The 23,646-nt window shown below is 41.8% G+C and overlaps 1 protein-coding gene across 13 annotated transcripts in view; it reads right to left on the minus strand.

Moving 5' to 3' along the window:
- The window catches only part of rbfox3a (RNA binding fox-1 homolog 3a), a 398,996-nt gene that overhangs the window by 19,976 nt on the left and 355,374 nt on the right, over positions 1-23,646 (minus strand). For 10 of the 13 annotated variants that reach the window (XM_056770690.1, XM_056770691.1, XM_056770684.1 and 7 more), the window contains 6 exons: positions 15,331-15,477; positions 10,108-10,161; positions 8,141-8,233; positions 6,798-6,858; positions 5,695-5,748; positions 315-447 (listed from right to left, as the gene is read on the minus strand). In XM_056770690.1, the coding sequence (XP_056626668.1) occupies positions 315-447; positions 5,695-5,748; positions 6,798-6,858; positions 8,141-8,233; positions 10,108-10,161; positions 15,331-15,477 (542 nt within the window). The remainder of the gene's footprint in view (positions 1-314; positions 448-5,694; positions 5,749-6,797; positions 6,859-8,140; positions 8,234-10,107; positions 10,162-15,330; positions 15,478-23,646) is intronic. The other 3 variants (XM_056770694.1, XM_056770692.1, XM_056770695.1) reach the window with 3 other exon arrangements.

A 23,646-nucleotide genomic window follows, 5' to 3' on the forward strand; every position in this document is an offset into this window, starting at 1 on the left:
CTAAATTTAATTTAATATATGCTTTTTATGTTTTTTATTTATTTTTGGAGCTGGACTACTGCAGCTTTCATTCACTTTCATTATATAGATAAGCGTGTCCAGAACCTCATCATTTATTTAGCCAACTATTTTATCCAAAATGACAATTTTCCATATGGAAAAAAAATCCAATAACTTTGGAAATACAGTAATAACTACATTTAATAAAATTTTGCTACATTTGATCCAGTAATGGTATCGATTTGGGACAAAAATAAACGGTCATTGGTGTGTGTGGCTAGTGTGTTAATGTTTTTAGGTGAAGGGTGACTCACGCTCCATAAGCAGGAATCGGAGGGGGTGGAGGCGCGGCGCGGAACGTGTTGTAGACGGCACGTCCTCTGCCTCTCAAGTGAGCACCCCTGTAAGCCACTGTCGCTCCTGTGGTAGGATATGGAAAGCCTGTCACTGCAAAAGAAAGGGAAAGATAGGTAGAGACAGAGTTAGAGGTAAAAACAACAGACATCTGACAAAGAGGTGACATATGCTTTTGCTTCTTAGGATGCACCTGTCACCACCGATCAGCTTTCAGTCTGCACTGTGACATCACACTGACATGATAAAACGTGCTCAGGCACAATACTGATAGCTGCTCTAAAACAACTACGACTGATGTCAACCTGTGTCATGTTGACACAACAAATCAAGGAGGAAGTGTTAAATGGGTCTAAGAAAGAAGTCGCAGCAACCGGATATCAATCCCATGACAAAAAAATAAAATATATACTGTATATACTTGCACCCTCCCACCTAAATTTAGATTCACTGCTTTAAGAAGTGGAAATTTAGTTGCTTTATTCTAAACGCAGGGAGCAAGGGCCAGTGAGGTATCCCTGTCTGAGGGAAACCTCTCTGTTGTGGTTGTCTCTGAAACCTTGAGAGTGGGGTGTGTGAGAGAACGTGTTTGGCTGCTCTCCCAAACTGGAGGGGTGTGTGCGAGGCAGGGGAGATGGTAGGCTGATGTAGGTGAGACACAAGGTGCTGGCACGCAGGGCTATGAGAGCAGATGGAGAGAATTGTTCCGAGTAGCAATCACAGGTTGGCTCCATCCCTCATCTCTCTCCCCCACACACTTCCCCAGCCTCACGCCACCGCTGGGGCTAGACCCTGCCCGGAGGAGAGCGGGGACAATTCAGGGTCAAGCCAGGGAGAGGTGGCGGAAAATGCAACTTTGTGTGAGTTAAGGAAAGATTTAGGGATATGGAAGTGAAAAGGAGAATAGGAAATTTGAGATGGAATGTTAAAGGCCGTGGTTTTGTTTCGATCTAACAAAAGAGAAAATATGAAAATAAAGCCTGTTTGAAAGATTTGTATGATTAGGGCAATATAATAATTTCTCCTATTCCAATGTTGCATTACTGTAATGTGCCCAGATGTTTTACATTTAAAGGGATTGTTCACTTTAAAAAACATCTGTCATCATTTATTTACCTTTGTGTGGTTCAAAATTTGCATTCCACTCTTTCTACTGTAGAACACAAAAGTTTGAAAAATGTGGTTTTGTGTCTACACAATGGAATGAGGCCCAATGTTGTTTGGTTACCAACGTTCTTCAAAATATTTTTTTGTCCTGCCATTAAACTCGTACTGGTTTAAAATGAGGTGAGGGTGAGCAAATGATGAAACGCTGATAAATCAGCATGTTCCAAATACTAGCACAATTTATTCCATTTTGACATCACAGGAGCCTATAAGTAGGACATTTTAATGAATTAAAGTGATGAACACTGGGGGAGGAAATGCAGAAATTCACCAAATCCTAACGCTATGAAACGTAGACTTAATAAGACCAAATAATATTTGAAACCAAATGAAAAAAAATGTAAAAGGGAACAGAGGGTACAGCCTAAAAGCATTAATAAGAGAGTAAGAGAAACTCTGAATAAATGTACTGTTATGTGAAGTCTCTCTTTAACCTTCCCTGGGAATGGCCTTGATGACCAATGGCAGAACCATCATTACCCATAATACTGTGTAAGCATAACAGCCAGCAGTGAGGTATGTAAAGCTCTCTTATTCGTGCACCGGCAACACCGGCCTCCCTCCTCTGTGTCACAGGACCAAACTTGACCTCTGTGATGTCCCCAAACAGATCCCTCCACCCACTCCTGATCATTACTGTACAAACATCACCCAAGCAAGCAGTCCATTAACAGTCAATATGTGTCAAAGACAGTACTTTTAATGAGGTGGACTGGGTTTATTTTAGACAGATAAATGTAGTAAGAGCACATTTAGCCCTCGAGATGACCCACTGCCTCTTCAATGTCAGTAAAACATCCAAACACGTTCAATTTGGTCTTCTCTGCATTGCATACAAGCATATAAAAAAATAACCGAGACCCTAAAATGAATGTTTGCCAATTTAATTCTGTATCTGCTCTCAGACAAACAAACACAATAAAATTTGTATTTTAATGCATAAGCAGAGGTTGTATACAGTGCGGCCTTCCATCAGAAGTAAAATAAAGATATCCGGCTGTAGGTAAGGCGTTTGCTCCATCGTTTTGATATAGAGTGGTGCTGTTGACATTTTAATTCCTCCCTTTTAAGCTATTGGGTCCATGTTAAAATGCCAAACAGTGGTCGTCTATGATATAAGCCAGGCCATGCTCAATTTATCCTGAATTCTAGTCATAGGCAAAGCTCTTATATTTCCTTTGATTTTGCGCATGCACATTATTGTGCCATGACATACATAAATGTAATCTCATAATGAGCTATGGGTCTGCACGCAGCACCGATTCAATAATCAGCCATAAATCATTCCAGCCATTTATGACACCCCACAAAGCCCATGAAACACACAAAAGCAAAATTATATGTGAGCATAAATCCTATTAGCCCTGCTTCTGGTATTTGAACACGGGGAAGGTCTTGAAAACAAGACCAAGCCCAGGCTGCACATGTGCACATCGATGTGAGATAGAAGTCTACATGCCGTCCTGAGTAGACTTTCCGGAGAAAACGAAGAATGACCATGCCTGGTCACACGCCAGTGAATTTATCTGGGGTTACCAGCAGTGAAAAGGGTCCCATTGGGCTATTTGGATGAAGGGGGGCAATTACATCTCTAAACCCCTCAGGAGTCTTTCATTTACTGCAAGACTGGCTTCTTTAATGCGGTGAGCCTGGAAATCACTGAGTGAGGGTCGCTCTTCTGTTGTGAAATGCCTTTAAATAATCAGACCACCAATAAACCCATATCTTGACGAAAATTACACCGTTGCTAGATTAAAAGATATTTTCTCCCCGCTACTTCTAATATTGTAATTAGGCTACTTCATTTCAATTATAGATCTACTGCCTTGGTTTTGTAATTGAAAAGGCATTAAAACGCCCACAATGCACTCAAGTTTCAATATGGCCAAAAATAGATTTTATTACTGTTAGGCCAGTGCAATAAAACAGCATCAGATATGTATACAGATTTGATGTTTTAAGAAAAATAGTTGGCACCGATAGCCAAATGTTGCGCAATAGAGCTTTAGGTGACGCAAAGTTTTTATTCTCTTCACTATACTAGCATTTGCAGTAAAGCATTCCTGTAGCACAGTGGTAACAGCTTGGTCCAAGCAACGCCAAGGTCATGGGTTCAGTCCCAGGGATAGCACATACTTAATACAAATGATGTAGTATCATGCATTGTAAAATTACTTCGGATAAAAGTATCTGCCAAAAATAAATTTCCTTATCTACAATGCTTTAAAAAAAATCTAATTTACACATAGCCCCAACATGGTTCCAAGGACCTAATAGACTGGTTAAAAGCACTCTCAATCAATCAATATTACGTTTACCACGTCCTTTACGCACGCTTTCCCAGTTCGGATTGAGTACGGCGGGGAAAAACGACCCCCAGATTATACAATTAAGTGTGGTGCGCCCGGTTAGACCGGCCTCAGACCCGCGTCTCCATCTCTAATTTAGCTTTGACGTTGGCGCTAGTTAGAGCCTGGGGGAGAGTGAGAGACAGGAGATATTGAGATTTAAACATAGAGAGAGTGAGAAGGAAACGGGCAGATGGAAAACACCCCAGGCTTAGATAAAGAGGGAAACAGTATTAGCGATATTCGCCGGAGAATATGGACAGGTGCCGACGATTCGCGCTGTAAAAAAGGTAAGAGGAGCGTTGCATCGAGGAAGAGAGAGAGAGGCTAAGCTTTGTGAGGGAGAGAGAGAAGCCCGACTTCCCTGGAAGAGGTTAAAAGCAGCCAGTCGGCGGCCCTCATCAGTCATTCTACTGAATGGGATTTGAGGACAATAAACCTGTAGCACCCGGACGAATGGAGACGGAGTGCGCTGTCAGCGGCGCACGATTTATGGCGCCCAATTCCGCTGATCTCCCGCACAGAAACTCGGACTGATAAACAGTGATTAATCACCTTTACATCCGATTTCGCCGCCGCCCCGCCCCCAACAAAGTACATTAAATGCGGTCATAATTATTTCACGTGAAGCTTCCTCGTTTTTGAACAGTGGGAAGGAAGGAAAGGGCAACACGTGGCAGTCCGTTTGGTGCACTTCTCGAAGCTTCCTTATTTAGTAATAGAAATCTATATCTTATTTCCATTTTGTAGCCTCTCCGCTGGCTCTCCCCTGGGGAAGCGAGGATGCATATGGTGTCGTTTAGGCTTGGCAAACTTTAGAGGCATGTTAAGACGACTTGAAAAATTAGCATCCAATAAATCAGGCACGCTTGCATCCGAAGCCAAGCCGCTGAAGTGCTGGACCACAGTAAATCTGATTTGATGGGATGTTTTGGGAAGCTGCATGTTCACATGGGAGGCATCGAAGCGCACGTGTATTTGCCGAGTGATTAGAGAAGAAATTGCACGCGTGTGTGATCCTACATTAATGTTGCGGAGTGTACTTGTGTAAAAGCATGCATAAACATTTCACACGCGGCGGATTGCTTTGTGACACATTTGCATTTTTACGCGCAGGACATACGCGCGTCACGTATTTGATTGTGAGGTTTTGTGAAACGGTGCGCGTTTGATTGTACGTTTATGCATGCAGAACCGGGGAAGGGAGGGCAGAGAGGGAGGGTAGGCAGGGGAAAAAGTGTCAGATAAAAATGAAAAATGACTGCTTTCTGTCACCGATGCTTATTTAGAGTTTTGCAGTAAAGCTGTCCTGAAACGAACAGATTTTAGTCTAATGAGCAAAAAGGCAGGCCGTTAAGGAGCCGCAATGTGCTCAGCACTTCTTCCAAATGAAATACTGTAATACCATTTCCCCCTCATTAGGATGCAAAAGAACTCGGGGCAATAAAGAAATAAAAAATCGGGGGGGGGGCAAAAACAAACAAACCAAAAAACAACAAATCTTTTCTCTCTTTAAACCAAATTGCTCAAGCTAATATTCAGTCAGTCACTACTTCGTCTCAGCAGCTGTGAGAGGGAATGATAGCCTTGCTTATTATCTCTTTGTAAAAGGCACTAATGCAATGCATGATGGGAGAACTCAGTCAGATCAGCACAGCGGAATCAAATGGGCTGTGTGAGCTCTAGAATGCAAGGATAATTTCTTAAATGTCTCTCGTCTCCAAAACTGATATTGAATCCAAAGCACAGCTGAATAACGCCACATCAAAGAATCTGTGTTTTTGTATGACGGGCCCTGTGTCCAAAACACTCGACTGCAGTTTACCTGCATAAAATTCAGGACCATAGACCGCTCCCACCACTGGATTCAGCTTCCAGCCTGTAGAGTGATACACAGGGGAAAAAAGAATTAGCTCCTAATGCTTATTGCCATGACCTGTGGAGTTTTTGTTCTCGATGGAGGGTTTGCCTTAGCCGATTAACTCTGAGTGGGATCAGGGGATCGGTTGAATTTTAAAAGAAAGGATAGGGAGGATGGATTCGGAGGAGAACAAAAGGAGGAACTGTGTGGGAAAGGGAGGGAGGGGATTTCACGTGACGGGGAAATATTTAAGGGGACATTAAGTTAGAGTGGGCGGCGATATTGGGGCGAGAGATATAGAATGCGAAGGGGAGAGAGAGAATGAGAGACAGAGCAGGGGAGAGTAGTGAGCGCTGTCCGATGCACTCTCAGTGATCGATGGGGGCTGTAAAATAGCCTCTCCTCACTCCCCATTGGTTGTGAGTGAAGCGGAGCTGGGGGGTCTATACCGCTGCTGAAATATTCCATCCTTTCATCCTCTCTCTCTCTATTCCAGACAGAGGGAATGAGTATCAGTGGAAGAGCTCTGGACCCCATGAAGACCCCTGTGTGGAATGAGCCTTGGCTTTTTATTTTTGGTGTAACCCCCCGCTCCTCTCTACCCTGATCCCCATCAGCTAAGCACGCCCCCGGAGCTTTCTCAACAGCAAGATAAGGAGAGCCGTAGGGCTGAGAAACGCTCTCTGTGTGTGCAATGACCCCTTTTTGGTGGGAAACAAAATGTAGATTTCACAAATCATTCATCAATACAGCAGCCTTAAAATATTTGGACGTTACAGCCATATTTAAAAATGAATGAATAGCGTCGGATTAAAAAGCAAAATATTATGCCAAAAGGCATTTATTTAGGTTCATTTAAAAAGTTGCGCGTGAAGACAAATAAAATACCTTTAAAAAGTTTGTTGGGTTGTGAATTATACAACAATAGATACTTTCTTGTTGCCAGACTTGGTGGAACATGTCCAAATCTACACCTGTGGTTACGCTGGCGGTTTAACTGTCCGAATACTTAACAAACGCCCTGTATGCGTTTTAATGTAGATCTGAGAGAAAAAAGAAGCTCTTACCGTTTGTATATGGGTTGGCCACTTTTTTGTTCGTCATTACTCGTGCTGTTGCATTATTTACCTGTGAAAAGAGCGGAGACAGAGTTTAAAAGCGAAACTAAAGTCAGCACACAAAGAACACAGAGGCATGTTTCACAGGCACGAGTGCTAGAAAAATCTGGTTCATGCTTTTTGGCAAAGTAAAAAAACCATGCTCTAATTATCCGATGAAAAATTATGAGTCGCGAAAAATGAAAGTGATCCATCAAGCTCTCATCTTGTGTTTTCCTGCTGGATGTAAGATCTAATCCCGGCTGTTTGTAGAAGAACTGGATGATGACATCTGGTTCAACGTGTAATGAAACAGAGCAAGTCTGGAAATGGGTTTAATGAAACCCAGAGTATATTGGAATTCCCCACAAGCCAAGCTGGTGGAGCTTCCTTGAGGCTTTCGCTGCAATTTCATCTGCCACGTTGTCTAGACATTTCTACATATTCCCAGACAATACAACCCCGAGGCTGTGACTTCATGAGCACTAATTTTAACCTCGGGAAGGAGGAGCCGGTTCGGTACGAGTTCATCTTAATGCTCGGAGAGGCCGAGCAGCTTGTTGATAGTTGGGAGGTGCCAGAGGAATTTAAACATGGCCGCTGGCAACAGAAGCCATGTTAGTATTTCACCCTCATGTTAATTAGCGTTAATAGCTTTCCGTTCCACAGGGCCCACGGAGGTCATTTAGCTTGAGGAAACAACTGGCCTCGACTCTCCCTTGATATATAGGTCTTGGTATTGTTTGTGCATTACATGAATTATCTTAATTGTCCTATAGAAAATCTTAATAGCCCTGAAAGAGAGACTGAGCAAAAGTGAAAGAGAGAGAGAGACTGCGTCCTCAAGTAAGGAATAAACCTTGGCCGTTTGGGATAAAGAAGAGATTTTAATTTACATTGGCAGGTCTTTGATAAGTTCACTTAAGTTAAACGTATGCACCGGGTATGTATGCCGTGTGTTTTCACAAGTGATAATAAATAGTTAAAAAAGCCGCTTTAAAATGAACTCGCACATATACATCGATGCAGAAAGGATCATGCACACTCTTGCACGACTGCAGGCACAAACACACAAATAAGGTGATATTACGTGTGATTTCACAAATAACATTTGAAAAGAACCAAAAACAGAGGCAATACACGCGACATGCAGCGCAGCTAGCGAGCATTAGTGATTCAATGCAATGGGTGGCTAGGGAAATGAGAGCAGGTTCAATCAAACCGACAGTGCTTGTGTTCTCATGGGAAGTGTGGGGGTTGGAGGATGGATGGGTTCGTGTGATGGGATATTGATAGTTAGATTAGGAAAGCACCTCGATTTTGCGTCCCTCTACGATTGTACCATTTAGTTTCTCCCGTGCGCGGTCTGCATCTGCGCTCGTTTCAAAAGTTACAAAACCAAAACCCTGTTGTGATCATAAAGGATCCAATGGAGAATTGGAGTGGTTGGAGATTTGGATGGATAAGAGGTAGAATGAGAAAGAAAAGAGAGACAGAGAGAAAGGTCAGTGTCAGCAGGGTCGCAAGAGAAGAAATTCTATTCATTAGTAGTGAAATTAGGAATTTTGGGAAGAGATAAAAGAGAGATTTAGAGACAGGAAAAGGTAGCATTGTAGACGACAGTTACGAAAAATGGTGACGTTCCAAATGGCATCTTTTAATATTGAAACATGTGGCATGCATGGATGTTTACATTAGTGCTTCTGTCCTGCCAAGCATATAAGAAAATATAAAACTGTCCTTCCTCATAAACATACAAGTTCCCCATTTCCAGTAATTGATATAAACTAAAGGAAAGAATGTACCCAAGGCCATATAGCGGCGTTTAATGCACACAGCATGATCTTGCACTCTAGCTGGGAAGAGCCCTTTCCATCCCTGCACCCCCACATCTGCTGTCAGCGGTGAGTTATGGCCAACTGCAACCCAACCACCATATCCGGAATAGCTATTAGGTATGCAAGGCAAACAGGAGCGTGGAACAAGCCCTGGTCTTTTAGTTCATACAAGTACGGCCTGGTAATTGCTTTGGGAGGCCTGTTATTCTGATATGCATACATGGGATCTTCCTTCATAGTGCTTGGAATAAATAAAGGCCGAAGAACGATTAAAATGGAAAAGTCAAAAAAGGAACTGGGCGTAAAATTAATCCTTTTGACATTTCGCGCTACCTTGTTCGACAACGGTTGCGAATTTTCCTTTTATCGCGGGTTTAATTAGCTTACACTGCTAGAGAGCTAATCCACCGCGTTTTAAATAGCACAAACATATTTGCTTCGAAACCCAGTGAGCTGCCAATAAAGGCCAAATTTTATGGTATGATTGGGATGGTTTTCTCAAAGGAAGATTACTTAATTATGTTGCCTCATTTTGGACACATTTTTAAGGAGGCAAATTCTGCACAACTTTGCTCAGATATATTGTGATAGTCTCAGTTGAATTTTTTTTAAATAAAATGACAGCACGAACAGAAATGCAGAAAATACACAAAAGTATCAATAGAAATAGTTTATTACAATAAAACGATAATAATAATAAATGATGATGATGATAACAAAAATATTTGAATATTATTTATTTTATAATAATAATATTCAGTCTTTTTTAAATGACTGATTGTTAACGAACACAAAAAATCAGACACTTATGAAATTCCAATTAAGGTTGTATACTACCTTAAAAGACAGCTGCCTGTAGGCAGTAGGCAACTCACTAGGGGTTCAAAAGAGTTACTGAATACGAATTTGAATGACTTCGTAGAAAACAGGCTGTTCTTCTAAAGTGGGTTGTGAAGGCAGCGCTACGGTTCGGTAGCTACACTGCCACGGTTTGTTCCAGCAGAGCCACTAAATTCACCCCTGCGCTCATCACCTAGACGCAGGTGAGAGAAGTTCTCTTCAGCAAAATGTCACTCTCCTTTGAGACCGGCGGTAGCAGGTCTATCTAGAGGAATGGCTATATATAACCCGGAGACTTAAACAGCTGAATCTTATTACTCTAAGAAAGCTCTACTGTAAGTGAATATTCACTACATATGGGTTGGACATTCATTTCATTGAATTATAACTGGGCGAGCTGACTCTTACTCAGCCGAAAGCGTTCAGCTGTCTCTCCGCACAGCTACCTTTCCAAAACGCTTCAGCGTGTGAACGCGTGACGTTCGAGTCACTTCGTGGCTGCTCTGTAAAAGCTGTAATTATTCGTCTCGTGAAGGGAAGAGAAGACCTGTGGGGAAGAAGAGGTATGAAGTGACAAAGAGGCGCTCTTCCAGCTGACTTACCTTGGAGCCCCGCTCGTTAAAAATAATTTCCACATCCAAAATTTTCCCAAATTGCTGCGGAGAGAGAAAGAGACACGAGAAAGAAGAGGAGAGAGAGAGAGAGAGAGAGAGAGAGAGAGAGAGGAGTAATTAGAAGTCATCTCTTTGTCAGGTAACCTGAGCACTTGATTGCAGAGGAACTAAAATAGAAGCCCAGCGCTTTCACCAAAGACCAAACCTTTACATGTCTTCTTACCAGGGCAAGCAAATTATACTATCGGAACAACTGATCAATATTATCTTGAAGTTACACGTTACCATCACTCATTATAAACATTAGCTAGTTACATTACATTGTCACTTTTTATGGAAAGTGATCCTTTTAAGCTACGGTACTTTGGCATTGCTTTGTCTCGCTGTCAGCTGACTAAGTCAGTGAAAGCGTTACACTTGGCTTGCATATATTTTTTATGATTTACTTTGGACAAGTGTTTTTCCTCCAACACAGTTTGCATGCACTGACATATAGGCAACATTACGAAAGGTACGTTTCAGTCTTCTATGAACAAACTATGACAAATTGTCTCGCCCAAAAAATCCACAGCTGGTCCGAATTCTGTTATTCTGTTCGCTGCAAATAACAGGATTGCACTAAACTATTCTGGATTTATTTTTACTATTTTGTCATTTTTAAAACAGATGCTTGCATTCATTTAAGAATGACGCACTGTCTGCTAACTATAAAACCCAAAATGGCCCATTGAACTAAAAAACTTTTTCATCCCACTATTATTCTCAACAAGGGGAACGGAGAGATTTTTAATTGTTCTTAAACAACAGATAACTGCAAATAACAAATAGCTTGGATGATATGGTGTACACAGCAATACATAACTTGAAGTAATCTGATGATGTAAGTGATATCTAAACACTGCAACCGATATTCTTTTATTGATGGCCGGCCACCCAAACATGCCACGGTGGGCCCGATTGGGACTCTGTAGCGAGAGCCCTGGGAACGAGCAGGACATATTGCTGATGGAAGCAAACTTGACAAGATCACAGCACCATCCTGCTGTGTATGCACCAGTGCTCTTAATGGCACGATATGGCTTGTTATTTTCTGTGGTGTTTCTGACTGATAAAAGCCGGCCAAAGCCACAGGAGAGGGTATTTCTGGCTCGACTTAACACCAAACACCCCGACTCAATTAAAAAGGATAATTGGATATAGAGCAGCCATCATCGCTGATGATAAACCATATATTTGTTTATTATCTCATTGACGAATACCATCCTCGTAATTACCTGTCACTTTGGTTATTATTTTCCAGCTATTTGCGCTTCATTCTGCGGTTTTATCTGATTGTCATTCTTAAACCCCCGAAATGCCCAATCTCTCATTTTTATTCCCTAATTAGCATTAACCATGAAACATTGACCACTCCCTCCGAGATAAGGCTTTGACTGGAAGCTTCTCTCCATTACTGAATGCAGCATATGGATACGCTGCTCCTACGACGGGCCCAAGCTTTTGACCAGATAACGTCACATTCTCTGCATAGTAAACCATACCTGCGGCCAAAAGGTGAGCCAGAAGAGACCGCCGGCCGATAACGGGTGATAAACACCCCCCTCGTGGCGCGTAAAGCAGAGCAATCCATGTTAACCCTGCTTACACTATGTTAATGTGGGGCCTTAGTTAGGGTGCTCCACGGTAAGACCTTGAATCGAGCAGCTATTTCTTTTGGATAAATAAACAAACATGCCAGCGCCACGGCAAGGTCACCGTTCTCTCAGTCGACGGAGGAGGCAGGTTCTTAAAGAAGTAATTTGGAACATTGAGTTCGAGCTTAAATAATTGTTTGGATGGAAGGGGAATATGTAGGCTGTTGGGTGCACCGCTATAAAAAATGCCTTGACTGTTTATACGGACGTCTTAGACACCAATTAGAGCGACTGCACAAAGTGGCATGTGTGATAAAGGTTGTTTTCATTTCTCTCTTGTACTTAGACGGTCGCCAGGGAGGAATGACGGGCGGCCGGAATTCCCTGGAGGGTTAACGTGGCTTAAGCGCCGCATTTAGCATGGCCTGCTTTAGAGATCATTACGGAACACGGTGGAGTGAAAGCAAAACCTTAAGTTCCCCTAATGGGCGGAATGAAAGCAGGTTTTAATTGCTGTCTAAAATTGCTGTATTATTTCATTAAAACTAATTACCTTGTCAAGCAGGCCGCATCGGCTTCATTTCAGCACAACAGGGGAGAAACGGGCCTTCCAGGCACCTATGGCTCAATGGGGATTGATCGAGGGCCCGGGTCACTAATAAGGTTAAGAAGAGCCGTCTTTCATCCACCCAGCTGCGGAGAAATCCTTAGTGGACTGTATATGTGCACATCTGCGATGAGGAGGAAAGCTCTAATCTTGTTCATTTTCGGACGGCACAGCCCATTTCGAATTCAACAGTCGAACCCAAACAGCTGCATCTCGACACAATTCCCTGCGTTTGTTCAAATTAAGACACGTTTTTTCTTCAAACGCAGGCATTTGCATCTCGGCGTGAACCCGCTCACGACCGTAGACAATTCACTCTAAACAAAGTCTGCGGATGCTAATGGTTTTAACCCACCCTAATGGGCTTCTGGCACTGCTGAAATATTTCCCAAGACGGCCATCTTTACCGACTCCCGCACTGAACCGGAATCCACTCCCATTGCAAACCAATCACAGCTAGTCGCTCTAGCCCTTCTCGGGCGCTAAGACTAAGCTTTAAGACTGGTGAAATTAGGATCAATGGAAGATCTCAGTGTGAGACTGTCGGTGCTTCACACACATGACGACTCGGGAAGACCTTTCAGCGGCGCTGTTTGAAGCAAGTCACCGAATGCCTTGACTGTGAAAATAGGCGAGTAGTTAAAAAATGAGTCCGTGGTGTGACATTAAGACAGTCTTGTTTAGAGATCAAGCAGGTATCATTTTAATCCTATTACAGAGACCCTTTAGCACACGGTGAGAACCATATGGAGCCTATTCTCTTGTTTAATATTCTAGGTTAGCTAGGGTGATACATTTTTTACAAGGTTCAAATTTATGAGAGAAGTACCAAGGGGAATATCCCCCTATTAATCCAGAATAACAAGGTACCTGTTTTTTATCCAACACTACTACAACTTTAATAACACAGACTGTTTTCTCAGCGCTTGGGACCATTTTATGGCCCGTATAGACGTAGATGCTCTTTGGTTGCATGTATAGAATAGTAGAATCAATCGATGCAAGTTATTACATTGAAGTATTATAGGAGGAACCAAACATTCCAAGCACAATTATGCAGACTCCACGAGGAATCGTCAAGGTGGTGCTTCAAAACTAATTTCATACACTAGCATTAAATCCACATACTCATTTGTATAATTGCGTTGGATGTCTTTTTCTAATTATAAAATGAAACTGAATTAAAGTTGGGTAATGGAGCTTTTTAATTGTCACTTTTTGTTGGAGTACGGTCCACGCTAGTGTACTCAGATGAGAAAATCGCAGTTTTCATAATCAGTCATTCTAAATTGAATTTTCATCCGGCTAAATCGAGAAATCAGGAATGGTTTGGAGAACTGTCTTGATTTTTGAATGAGACTGATCCGCCAATGTCTGAAACTTGACAGTGTGATATCACAACCTAAACTAAACCTCAGCCTTGTGGGCCTCTCCAGAATTACATTGGACAGCAATGGATCTGGATGTTTTCTGTAGAAAACTTGCACTCAAAGTGTACATTTTCTAAACTGCTGATTCGCATTCTTAATAATGAAAAGTGGAACAGAAAATGAGGGAATGGGAGTCAATATGAAGTCAAAATACACCCTTTTTAGTTTCCTAAAACAAGCTCCTGGTCTTATTAAATGAAACAACTTGCAAACGGCAATTGACATTGACTAAATAAAGGAGTTAAGACAACATATTTGGAGGAGTTTTGGGGTAAACTTCAGAGTAGGTGCTTCTGGGAGTCTTGAACCATCGCTGGTCTGAAAACCACCCCTTGACACTTTCTACTGCTTTCTCACTTATCTTTGGTCTCCGACTTGGCTTTTCACAGGTTTCTTGGGATTTACAAGGGGCACTGCGTTGTCCATCCCATCTTCTCCCATAAGTCTATCTATGGCACGGGATAATTGCACCCTTGGGTCCCTCAGAGACTTCACAGCATTGTTGCAACAACAGTCTTTTCAGACAAACATACACACACTCGGTCACACATATGCCTGTTTTCGCATCGGAGCTGTCAGCCAACACAAACTTAATGAGGATAAACTCTCAGTTTTTAACCACAGTGAGTAGTGCTATTAATTACGTCTCCACTTGTGGGACCACTCCACGACTCCCAGCTCATCACATCATAGTTGGGAGAGGAGCGGACAGTCTCTCTTACGGAGAACAAAGAGCTCAGGGACTGATGTTCTCGAGACTCGGCACCCAGAGTCCTTCACCGGTATAAGTGTTACTGTTTGCTCTCAGATGCTCATAGTATAGAATTTTTAACAAGCTAAGACCAACAAAAATGTTCTTCCCCTTCATACTTTATCGGTAGCCTCCAGTTACAAGCTGCCAATGTTTAATGCTGTTCCGTTTATGGCAAATTCAAAGGTATTCTGGAGTTTAACTTCACGGAGGGAGTTTGACAGACGAGCACAGCTGTTTTCAAAAGGATGATTTATAGAAATCTCAGAGTCACGTTTTGATTCTGGCGTGGAGTGTTTACATCCAGGCAGATTGAGGTTGAGTAGATGTGGATACGATAATAGATAATGACCAAGCATTACCATACCTGCTCACGTATAACAATGCTTTCTTTGATTGACAACAAGCATTCTGATCCTTTATCAAAAAGTGAGCATAGAAGCTAAAATTGCTATAATATGCAGTTATATCGTTTAGCAAAAGTTGATTATTTTCATGCTTAAAGCGAAGGACCGTGATGGACTATTAAAGAAATGATCCAATCTGCATTAGACGGTTCTCCACTAGAAATAGATTTTGCTGAGGGAGAACAAAAATTAAAGAGACCATCGGTCATGCTAATGCACAACTTTGTTGGAGGAAAAACACAGGCTACAACTACAATATCTACATCAGTTTAACACTGACGCATGGAAGATCAATGTCCTTGTCAGACGCTAAATAGGATTGATGATATCCCCTTCCTTTGAGATGCAACCTGCAGCCATCTGGCCGAGGTGCAAGACTCACCCCGAACATTTGCCGGAGGTCTGGGTCACGGAAGCGGAAGGGAATGTTGGAGACGTGTAACCGTTTGGGCTGCTGCTTCTCCGAAGAGTCTGAGGGCTGGAGCTGAAGCTGCTGGGAGATGTCTGTCTGCGCCACGTCATCCGGTTGCTGCAAAAACACACAAGCAGAACAATTAGTTTCTACCTAAAAAGCTGTCACGGCCTAGAAGAGCGCAGTGGGCAAAGGTCACAGAGATCAGGGCATATTACAAATTCTCTCCGCTCGGCCGACGTTAATATGTGGCGGCGAAGATTAAGCAAGCTGTCAGGAAGTGTTGATACAAATTTAAAGGGAAGAAACTCTGACATGAAGAGACCAGAGAATACATTTACTGAGCAGTAAATGGCAACCGGCTATAAAGACCTGAGGGAGAACAGGAGACGGAGGGTCGGCATAAATACGCTGTGTTCATCTGTCCATCATGTGGAGGAAATGCTAGTGACACGGCTGCGCTCAAGGATGAACTGTTTTCTGTGACAAACACATTCATCTCACCTCACTAGCCTTGATGCTATAGCTCCCACTCCATTTCTCTTCCTGTCGTCTACGAACACACAAGAATTCACCTGACTAGTTGCTGATCACAGGCACTGGCATGCATGTATGGACAAAATAATAAAATCATATATTTATTGTTTTTACGACTGATTTCAATTAGCTTAAATGTATAAACGACTACAAGTCGCTTTGGATAAAAGCATCTTCTGAATGCACAAAATAGCTCACTTTTATATCACAGTGATATTCAATTAAGAAATAATACGGACTGACATTAAATCTAAATCAATATCTGCAAAAGAAAATATCACCTAACAAATTGCTCTTGAGGGAGAATCAGGTGTGTGTATAACTGAATGAATAATTAATCTGGATGTGACGCAATGGCTGACAGACGCCTAAAACGCATCTTCGCAGAAGACTTGTTTGTTTTTCAGCCGTTGTGTGAAGACATGTTCGGTGAAGGAAAAAGCACGGCGAGCGCAACTCTCGAGCGGCAGACCTTCATGTACATAATGAATTAGAAGAACATGGGAGCACGGATAAAGAGATGATGTCAGCTAAACTTCCCTCGGATTAGCAGGATCAATGAGAGAGAAGTGCTGAAAGCAGCTACATTTGGCTGGGCCACAGACAGCTGTATACTAGAGCGAGGGGAGAGAGAGAGAGAGAGTGAGGGAGAGAGAGAAAGAGAGAGAGGTGGTTTAAGGGAAAATCTGGTGGTAGAAAGAAAGAAAGACATGAAGAAAGAAAGAAAGAAAGAAAGACCAAACAAAACCAATCAAGTTTTGGGGTTTTATCTGGCAGTAGATAAAAAATATTACTTCTGCAACTGTAAGACTAGAAGATTCTAAGATCAAAAATTTAAGAAAGGAAGAATATAGCCAAACTGTGGCGGTGAATAACTAAGTCTCAGTTTATATAAAAGGAATACAGATCTAAGAAGGAGAAACAGCATAATATAGAATGTTAGACAGGTGAAAGATAAAACAAGAATTTAAAACTTGCCAGACCCAAAAGAAAGAAAAATCCCAGATCTCAATTATTTTTCCTAGACAGCAATATGTTCAAAAAGCAAACAGAAGTCTTAAGCATCTCAGATTCAGAAACTTCACATATGTCAGTCTACTTGTATGCGCTATAGCCTACTCTCTTAATATATTTCAACAATTGCCTTATTCTATTTTCTATCCTTTCATTTTTTTCTAAGCAATTTTAGGAGAATCACCTTATACAAAGTTGATACATCAATGAAACACCCGAGCAACCTCTTAGCAATAAAATCTTCCTCTGGAGAGATCGGTCGGACCTAGACTTTCACACCAGTGATTTTGTAAAAGAAAGTCTTAACTCAAATAGAGACAAATCAAAACATTCTTTGAGTTTCATGGATTACCACCGAATCAATTTTGGATGATTCGCGATATTATTTAGCACTTACAAGTGCATTTTATGTACATATTTAATTACAATAAATGGGCTGGACAATTTCCCCCTCATTAGGCGCAAAACACCCAGGAGAAATGAATCATACAAGACGGCAATATATCATGCGATAGGTAATGAAGATATAATGAGATATCTATCACTCCATCCCTTTTCTCTCACGCTCTGACAAAGAGAAAATAAGCGAGAAAAAAAAGAGACGCAAATGCAATTATGTAGACACAGCTTAGAACATAATACCAACTCAAATACAAGAGATTTGGACCTGCAAGGCTTTCATTTATGCACTCATTACAGAGAGAAGGTGAAAAATGGCATGATAAAATATCAGCCAAAATGAGATTTTAAAGTTTAACTCGCAGAACAAAATCATTATTGCAGGGGACATATGTCTTTACAGGGAAAATTACAACGGTAACATGACAGAAGTGCCTTTGGATTGGGTCTCAGATTTTGATTTCTTTTGTAATTAACAGACAAATATAATACAGCACTTTCTGTGCTTAAATAAAAAACAGAAAATAATTAGTTTCATAAAAAAAATCCACTGTGGCTGCCGATAAAGATTTATCAATCCAAAAGAAAGTATAATAATATACCTGTTTAAACCAGGCACCTCAAACTCCAAACTATCTATTGCGGTTGTGTATTGCTCTTTCTAACCTGTGCACAATTCTAAACTGCAATTGCACTTTGCATCATTTTTTCTCTTTATCTCTTTCTCTGGGCCGCACTCCAGCTCACAGAGTCCTGTGTGGATGATTGGGGCTGTGCAGGTTAAACACATCAGACATCCAGCAGGGAACCTAAAAGCACCTCACACCACATCACAGAGCCAGACAGCAGCTGCCAGGGATGAAGAAGGTCTAAAAACTGTCCGGGACCGGGTGGCCTGATACAAATTATCTAGTTTTTCTCCATACCATATAATGAAAGTGAATGATGACCACACCTGTCGAGTAAAGCTTTTCAAGCCAAACTTCATTTTCAGTCTGTTTCTCACAGAAAGCTACCAAATGTAATATACACTACTTGTATGACTACTTGTATAACGCTTGTAAAACTGTTTGCTTTCCTACATTCTTCAAAATATCTTCTGTGTTCAACAGAACAATGAAATGTAGGCTATAAATCTATTTTTCCTACTGGTAAATGGCGGCCAAGTCGGGTTACAAGCAATCTTCCAAATATCTTTCTCTGTGTTCATCAGAACAAAGAAATGTATAAAGATGAGAAGAGGTGAGAAGAATTACCATTTTAGGTTGAACTGTTCTTTTAAGTATTGTAGTAACTCATGTGGATTTGGGAGAAATAAGTACAAGAAAATAACGCAGAAAATGGATGCGCTGTACCTTTAAATGTTTCGTTGTCCCACAAGTTGAACTTTGGTCCTTTTAGAACCCAGTGGTCCTTTTATCCAGTCTAATTCTGACAGCCACTATCCTCATTAACCTCCAAATAAAACCATTATCACTAAAAGTTGTCCATTTTTAGATAGCTAAACATACAGGCAACTAAATGTCACCCGGTCAATAATCCTTCATTTTGATCTTATTTGGGAATTGGGAAGGTAAGTTTGAACTTATGTTACAGGTTATACAGTATAACAATAGCAAACCCTCTGATCCATTAAATTTAGAGGGCCACCAACTTCTGCTTTTTCCATCTGACAACTTCCTCATCTTCTCTAATGCACAGACTTTCCCAATGGGCTCTCCTGGGTCACTTGGAGAGTACCCCGTGTTTACCAGCACATTGGCACTATCAATCATCGGCGCTATGTAGACAGTCAAGCCCTGTTAAGATAAAGCACGCGGGTCGGTTCTGGATCCACACAGCCTGTCGTCCTGCCCCTTGTGTACGCCGCCTGAGGTCGGCCAGCGGAGGAGGCCCGTATAGCCCCTGCCTGATGGTGGTAGATGGAAAGCCAAGCAGATGGATGGGCAAGCGGAGGTGCAATTACCCCCTAGTGCCCCCGCTCCCTGGGCTGCACCTCTTCCCGCTCCCCCATCCTCATCCATCACGGCGATGCCATCGGTCATTCACATGCTCTGTCTGCAGTCGCTCTGCGGAGAGCCGCACTATCTATCATGTCTAACAGGTGAGTGGTGCAACAGTGCCGGCCTGCCCATTACCGATCGGCAGAGCGTGGCCTTTGAGAGCCTCCGCTTCCGTGCTTTGCCCAACCAAGTGCTGAAGGCCGGAGAGAAGGATGAGGGCTTTGATTTGCTTACTTTATGGGAACATGTATCGACCAGGTCTAAGTCATAACATAGCAACGCAGTGACGAAAATGAAGAGAAATTGCCGGGGCTTCTGTACATTCATCACTTGTTCACGCTTTGCTTAATAAGAGGACAAAGGTACTCGGATAAAAAGTGCTTTGTAAAACACACTCTCGACTATGATCTCTGCAAAACGATATAATCGCTCTCGCTTTATTCAGGGGGCTTCTCATGCTCTTGAGGGTGGCGGGTTGGAGAGCTCTTCTCCGGAGGAGTTGACACTGGGCCAGAAGAGGAAAAGAAGAGGTAAGCGCTCAAGACTCCGCACTCCAGGCTTGGATCTAATTAACTCATCGTCGCCGCTAAACAGCCATCTACAGGGGGTTCGTCTGCGCAATTTGCCTTTTAATTTGTGTTAATTGCATGTTAATTATACTGCAGCTTGCATGGGCTGCATCTGTCTCTTTTAGAGACGAGGTTTCACGGGGCTTTCGCTCTCCCAAGTTCCGCAGACGAGGTGAAAGGTAATTAAAAGTGTTATGCTTTTGAGACGGAGACAATCTTCCTGTTCACTTGGGTTGATAGGTCGTTCTCCTAAGGATTTTGCAAGGTAGGTTGAGGATGCGATGTTGGCCTTGGCAAAAAACTCTAGACTGACTATGGCTCTTACACTACGAGGAACACTGGGCGGAGCTGAGTATCTTACATTAGAGCTTCAAAGCACTTTTAGATTGTGAGTCCTGCCAAAAAAGCTTAGTAAATCCATACGAGAGGATTTTATGGTCAGCTAAGAAAAGCTCCCCAAATTAACCCTAAGTAGGTATATTACCCTCACTAAAGGTTTATGACACCCATTTACCACAATTGAAGCCGGAACCGTTACATAGCAACATTTTATGTCAGAATAATAAAGAGAAATGACTTACCCAATGACATGCACGGCCCATTTGGGGGTGTGACGTAATCAGTCCAGTACATTACCACAAAACATGCGTTTTATTGAATTAGCGTCACAACCGTGTTACCATGCTAACAATGCCATAAGCTAACAAACAAGCTCGAACTGTTCCTTTACTTTTCATTTGTATTTTTGGATGCTAAAACATAAACCATACCAAATAATATTAACATAGTTTTTATTAATAATATGTGTTCTGCAGAAATCAAGTCATATAGTTTTGGAATGACATAAAGGTGAATAAATTATGAAATCATTTTCATATCTGGGTGAACTTTGACTACACCCAACTCATGAAGTTCAGCTTTCCTGTGAAGAACTTCCCGTTTTCCTCTTTCTAAGCAGCGATTCACTACAGTAGCACTTCTCCGCTCCACACGTACCTAAAAAAACGAGGCAGCCATGCAGCACCAAGGAATAATTGCCTGAACATTATCATGCACGACCACCTTCTGCCTAACCGCACGTCACAGCCCTCTTCCTGGCCTTAACCCCACCTCATGTATGCATACATTTGCGTGTGCCCGTATTTGCGCGGTGGTCGGGTGCAAAACAAGTCCGGTAAAATCCTTTCTCAAGCTGCACTCATTCAATGTTATCTGCAAATCACTTTTAAAGTGCTCAACTCAGCACTTCCCCCTTCAGAATGCCCCTACAACCACATAATTGAAACTATCTGATTGGAAAGCTGCCAAGCAGGTAGATTACATCCGATTAGGGCCAACCAGCGCTTCACTTAAAGGGATTAGCTTGAGCTGCTTTATATATTTTCGTTCTTCTACACTCCTGCCATCCTTCCCTCCGATTCCATCATCCCTCCATCCCACTGAGACAGGAATACAAACTCTGTCTGTCACCTGCCATCCGAAAAGAAGACGCTGGCCTTTCACGGTTGCGCAAAGCTCCAATTAATTAGACAGTGACGGGAATTCGAAGTTTAGGTGGTAACAAAGAGCCAGAGCAGGAACCCTATTAAAGCACAGCGCTATAAAAAATATTGGGGGAGGTCAGAGCGTTAGCGCTCCAGTGAGCTGTTGCCTCAAGGGGACCCAGGTCGAGTCCGACCCAGGTCATGCCCATATTTCAAACCCAGTCTGATACCCTCATGTTCCTGTCTGCCTCCACTGTCCAATGGATAAACGTAAAACGCCCCCAAACAGAAAACTATTGATGGAAATCGATCAAGAATGAGTACGGGCGTTCCCTTAATAATCCAACATCACGCCTCACAGTATAGGTGCGCATAAGTACGTTTGCAAATCAAAGTTTGGAAAATTCGACTTGAGATAATATGACAGGTCAGCTTAGCCGTCAAAGTGGAAAACTGTTAGCACATACTCTTAAAGCGAGGTAAGTAGTTCTTTATAGCCGACTTTCAAAGCATCTAGAGTCAATGCTGTTGTGATCTGATGTGATCTGATATGTGATCTGATGCGATTACCGTCCACTTTCGGAGGTGTAGTGTTCTTTCTTTGCTAATGATCCTCCGCCGGGAGAAGGAAAAGAGGGAGAACGAGAGAATTTCCCCTGTGGGTTAGGCCAGACTGACAGTTTAAGTACATCCTCCAATCGAGCCGTAGATTACCCCCAGCCAGAACTCAGGTGCCTGTACCAGGCCTGTCAGCATTGCTTCTCGGCAATCTGCTGAGTGTGGGATTATTTCTGCTTTCTTTAAACCACACCACCAAGAGCTTTACACACATCCCAATCAGAAAGAGAAAAAGTATTTTTTATCCAACAAAATGTTTCTTTTTTTCTGTTTCTTAGTATGACATCTTTAATAGGCATGCCTAATTTCTCTTTCATTGTTTTGTCCGTGTCTCACTTCATTCCTTCAGTCCCTATTAAGTGAATCAGTGCATTGTGAACACAAATGTAGTCAACACTAGATATTGGGAAACCGTAGACTCAATTACTTCAGTAATTGGGACAGTTCGCCCAAAAATGAAAATTCTTTGAGTATTTACTCACCTTTGTTGTATTGAAAACCTGTTTTATTTTCTGCTGAATAAAGAAGATATTTTGATGAATGTTGGTAACCAAATAACACTGGCCCCCATTGACTTCCATTGTATGGGCACTGTATTTCAAAACATTTCTCAAAATATCTGCTTTTGTGATGATATACAGGTTTTAGAGGGGTGAATAAATGATGATATCATTTTTATTTTTGCTTGAACTATCACTCAAAAACTTTAATGTAGAGTATAACACACAATGACCAATATCCCTCCTCTATATAGTTTGCTTAGTTTACTTTGCACTTGCCATTTTTTTACTTCTTACTGAATGAGTGAATGGATGAAAGCAAGCCTTTTCTAATCACCATTATAGGCTTTCGAGTGAGGTTATAGCTGAACTTTGGGTGTCAGGCACAAATCTAATCTAGAAATCTAAACAAACTCTTCTAAAATCTAATGACCCTTGGGACTTCTCTGCGTTTTTGTGTTACTTTCAAGCGTTTGTAGATATAGAATACAAAAAAGGTTGCAAATAGACAACGTACCCCTGAGACCAGCTATGAGGACACTTTCCCCTCACAGACCCTTAGTTTCTTTTTTTTTTTTCATATGCTTGTCATTCGCTCAGATACACAACTTGGGAAGCACTTGTTAAGTGGTCCATCGAGACGTTTGTGATATTGTTAGCCATGGTAAACGGCTCCATGGGGTTTAAGATATGAAGCCATGTGTTAGCCATGGATTAAAGGAGGATGAAATGGGAGAGTAAAAGCAGAAATCTTTAAAAGGAGAATAATGTCGTCTTTGAGAGTGTCTTTTTGTCCTCTGCTTTTATTGTTACTTGCACTAGTGACGTAATACTCGTCTTTTCGTTCTTAATTCTTCTGCTCCCTCTTCCATATCTCTTTATCAGTGTCTGAATAGGAAAATGTCAAAAATATGATGTTAAAGAGCCCATTAAATCCAAATGGGAATTTTGTGGCTAGTCTGTTTGTGCTAGCAAGGGAACAATTTCAGACAGTATGCTTGTTAGCTTCTTAATATCTAAAAAATTCACTTTAAGCGCTTAACTTCTGACAAAAAAACTTTACTTCTGGCAAAAACTTTGATGACTCGTGTTGCACTAAGGAGATTTTTGAAAATATGATTTTTGAAAACCATTTAGCAAATCATGTTTCGTGTTTTTGTGA

This window comes from Triplophysa dalaica, chromosome 17 (genome assembly GCF_015846415.1).
Source record: "Triplophysa dalaica isolate WHDGS20190420 chromosome 17, ASM1584641v1, whole genome shotgun sequence".
Taxonomy (NCBI): Eukaryota; Metazoa; Chordata; class Actinopteri; order Cypriniformes; family Nemacheilidae; genus Triplophysa; species Triplophysa dalaica.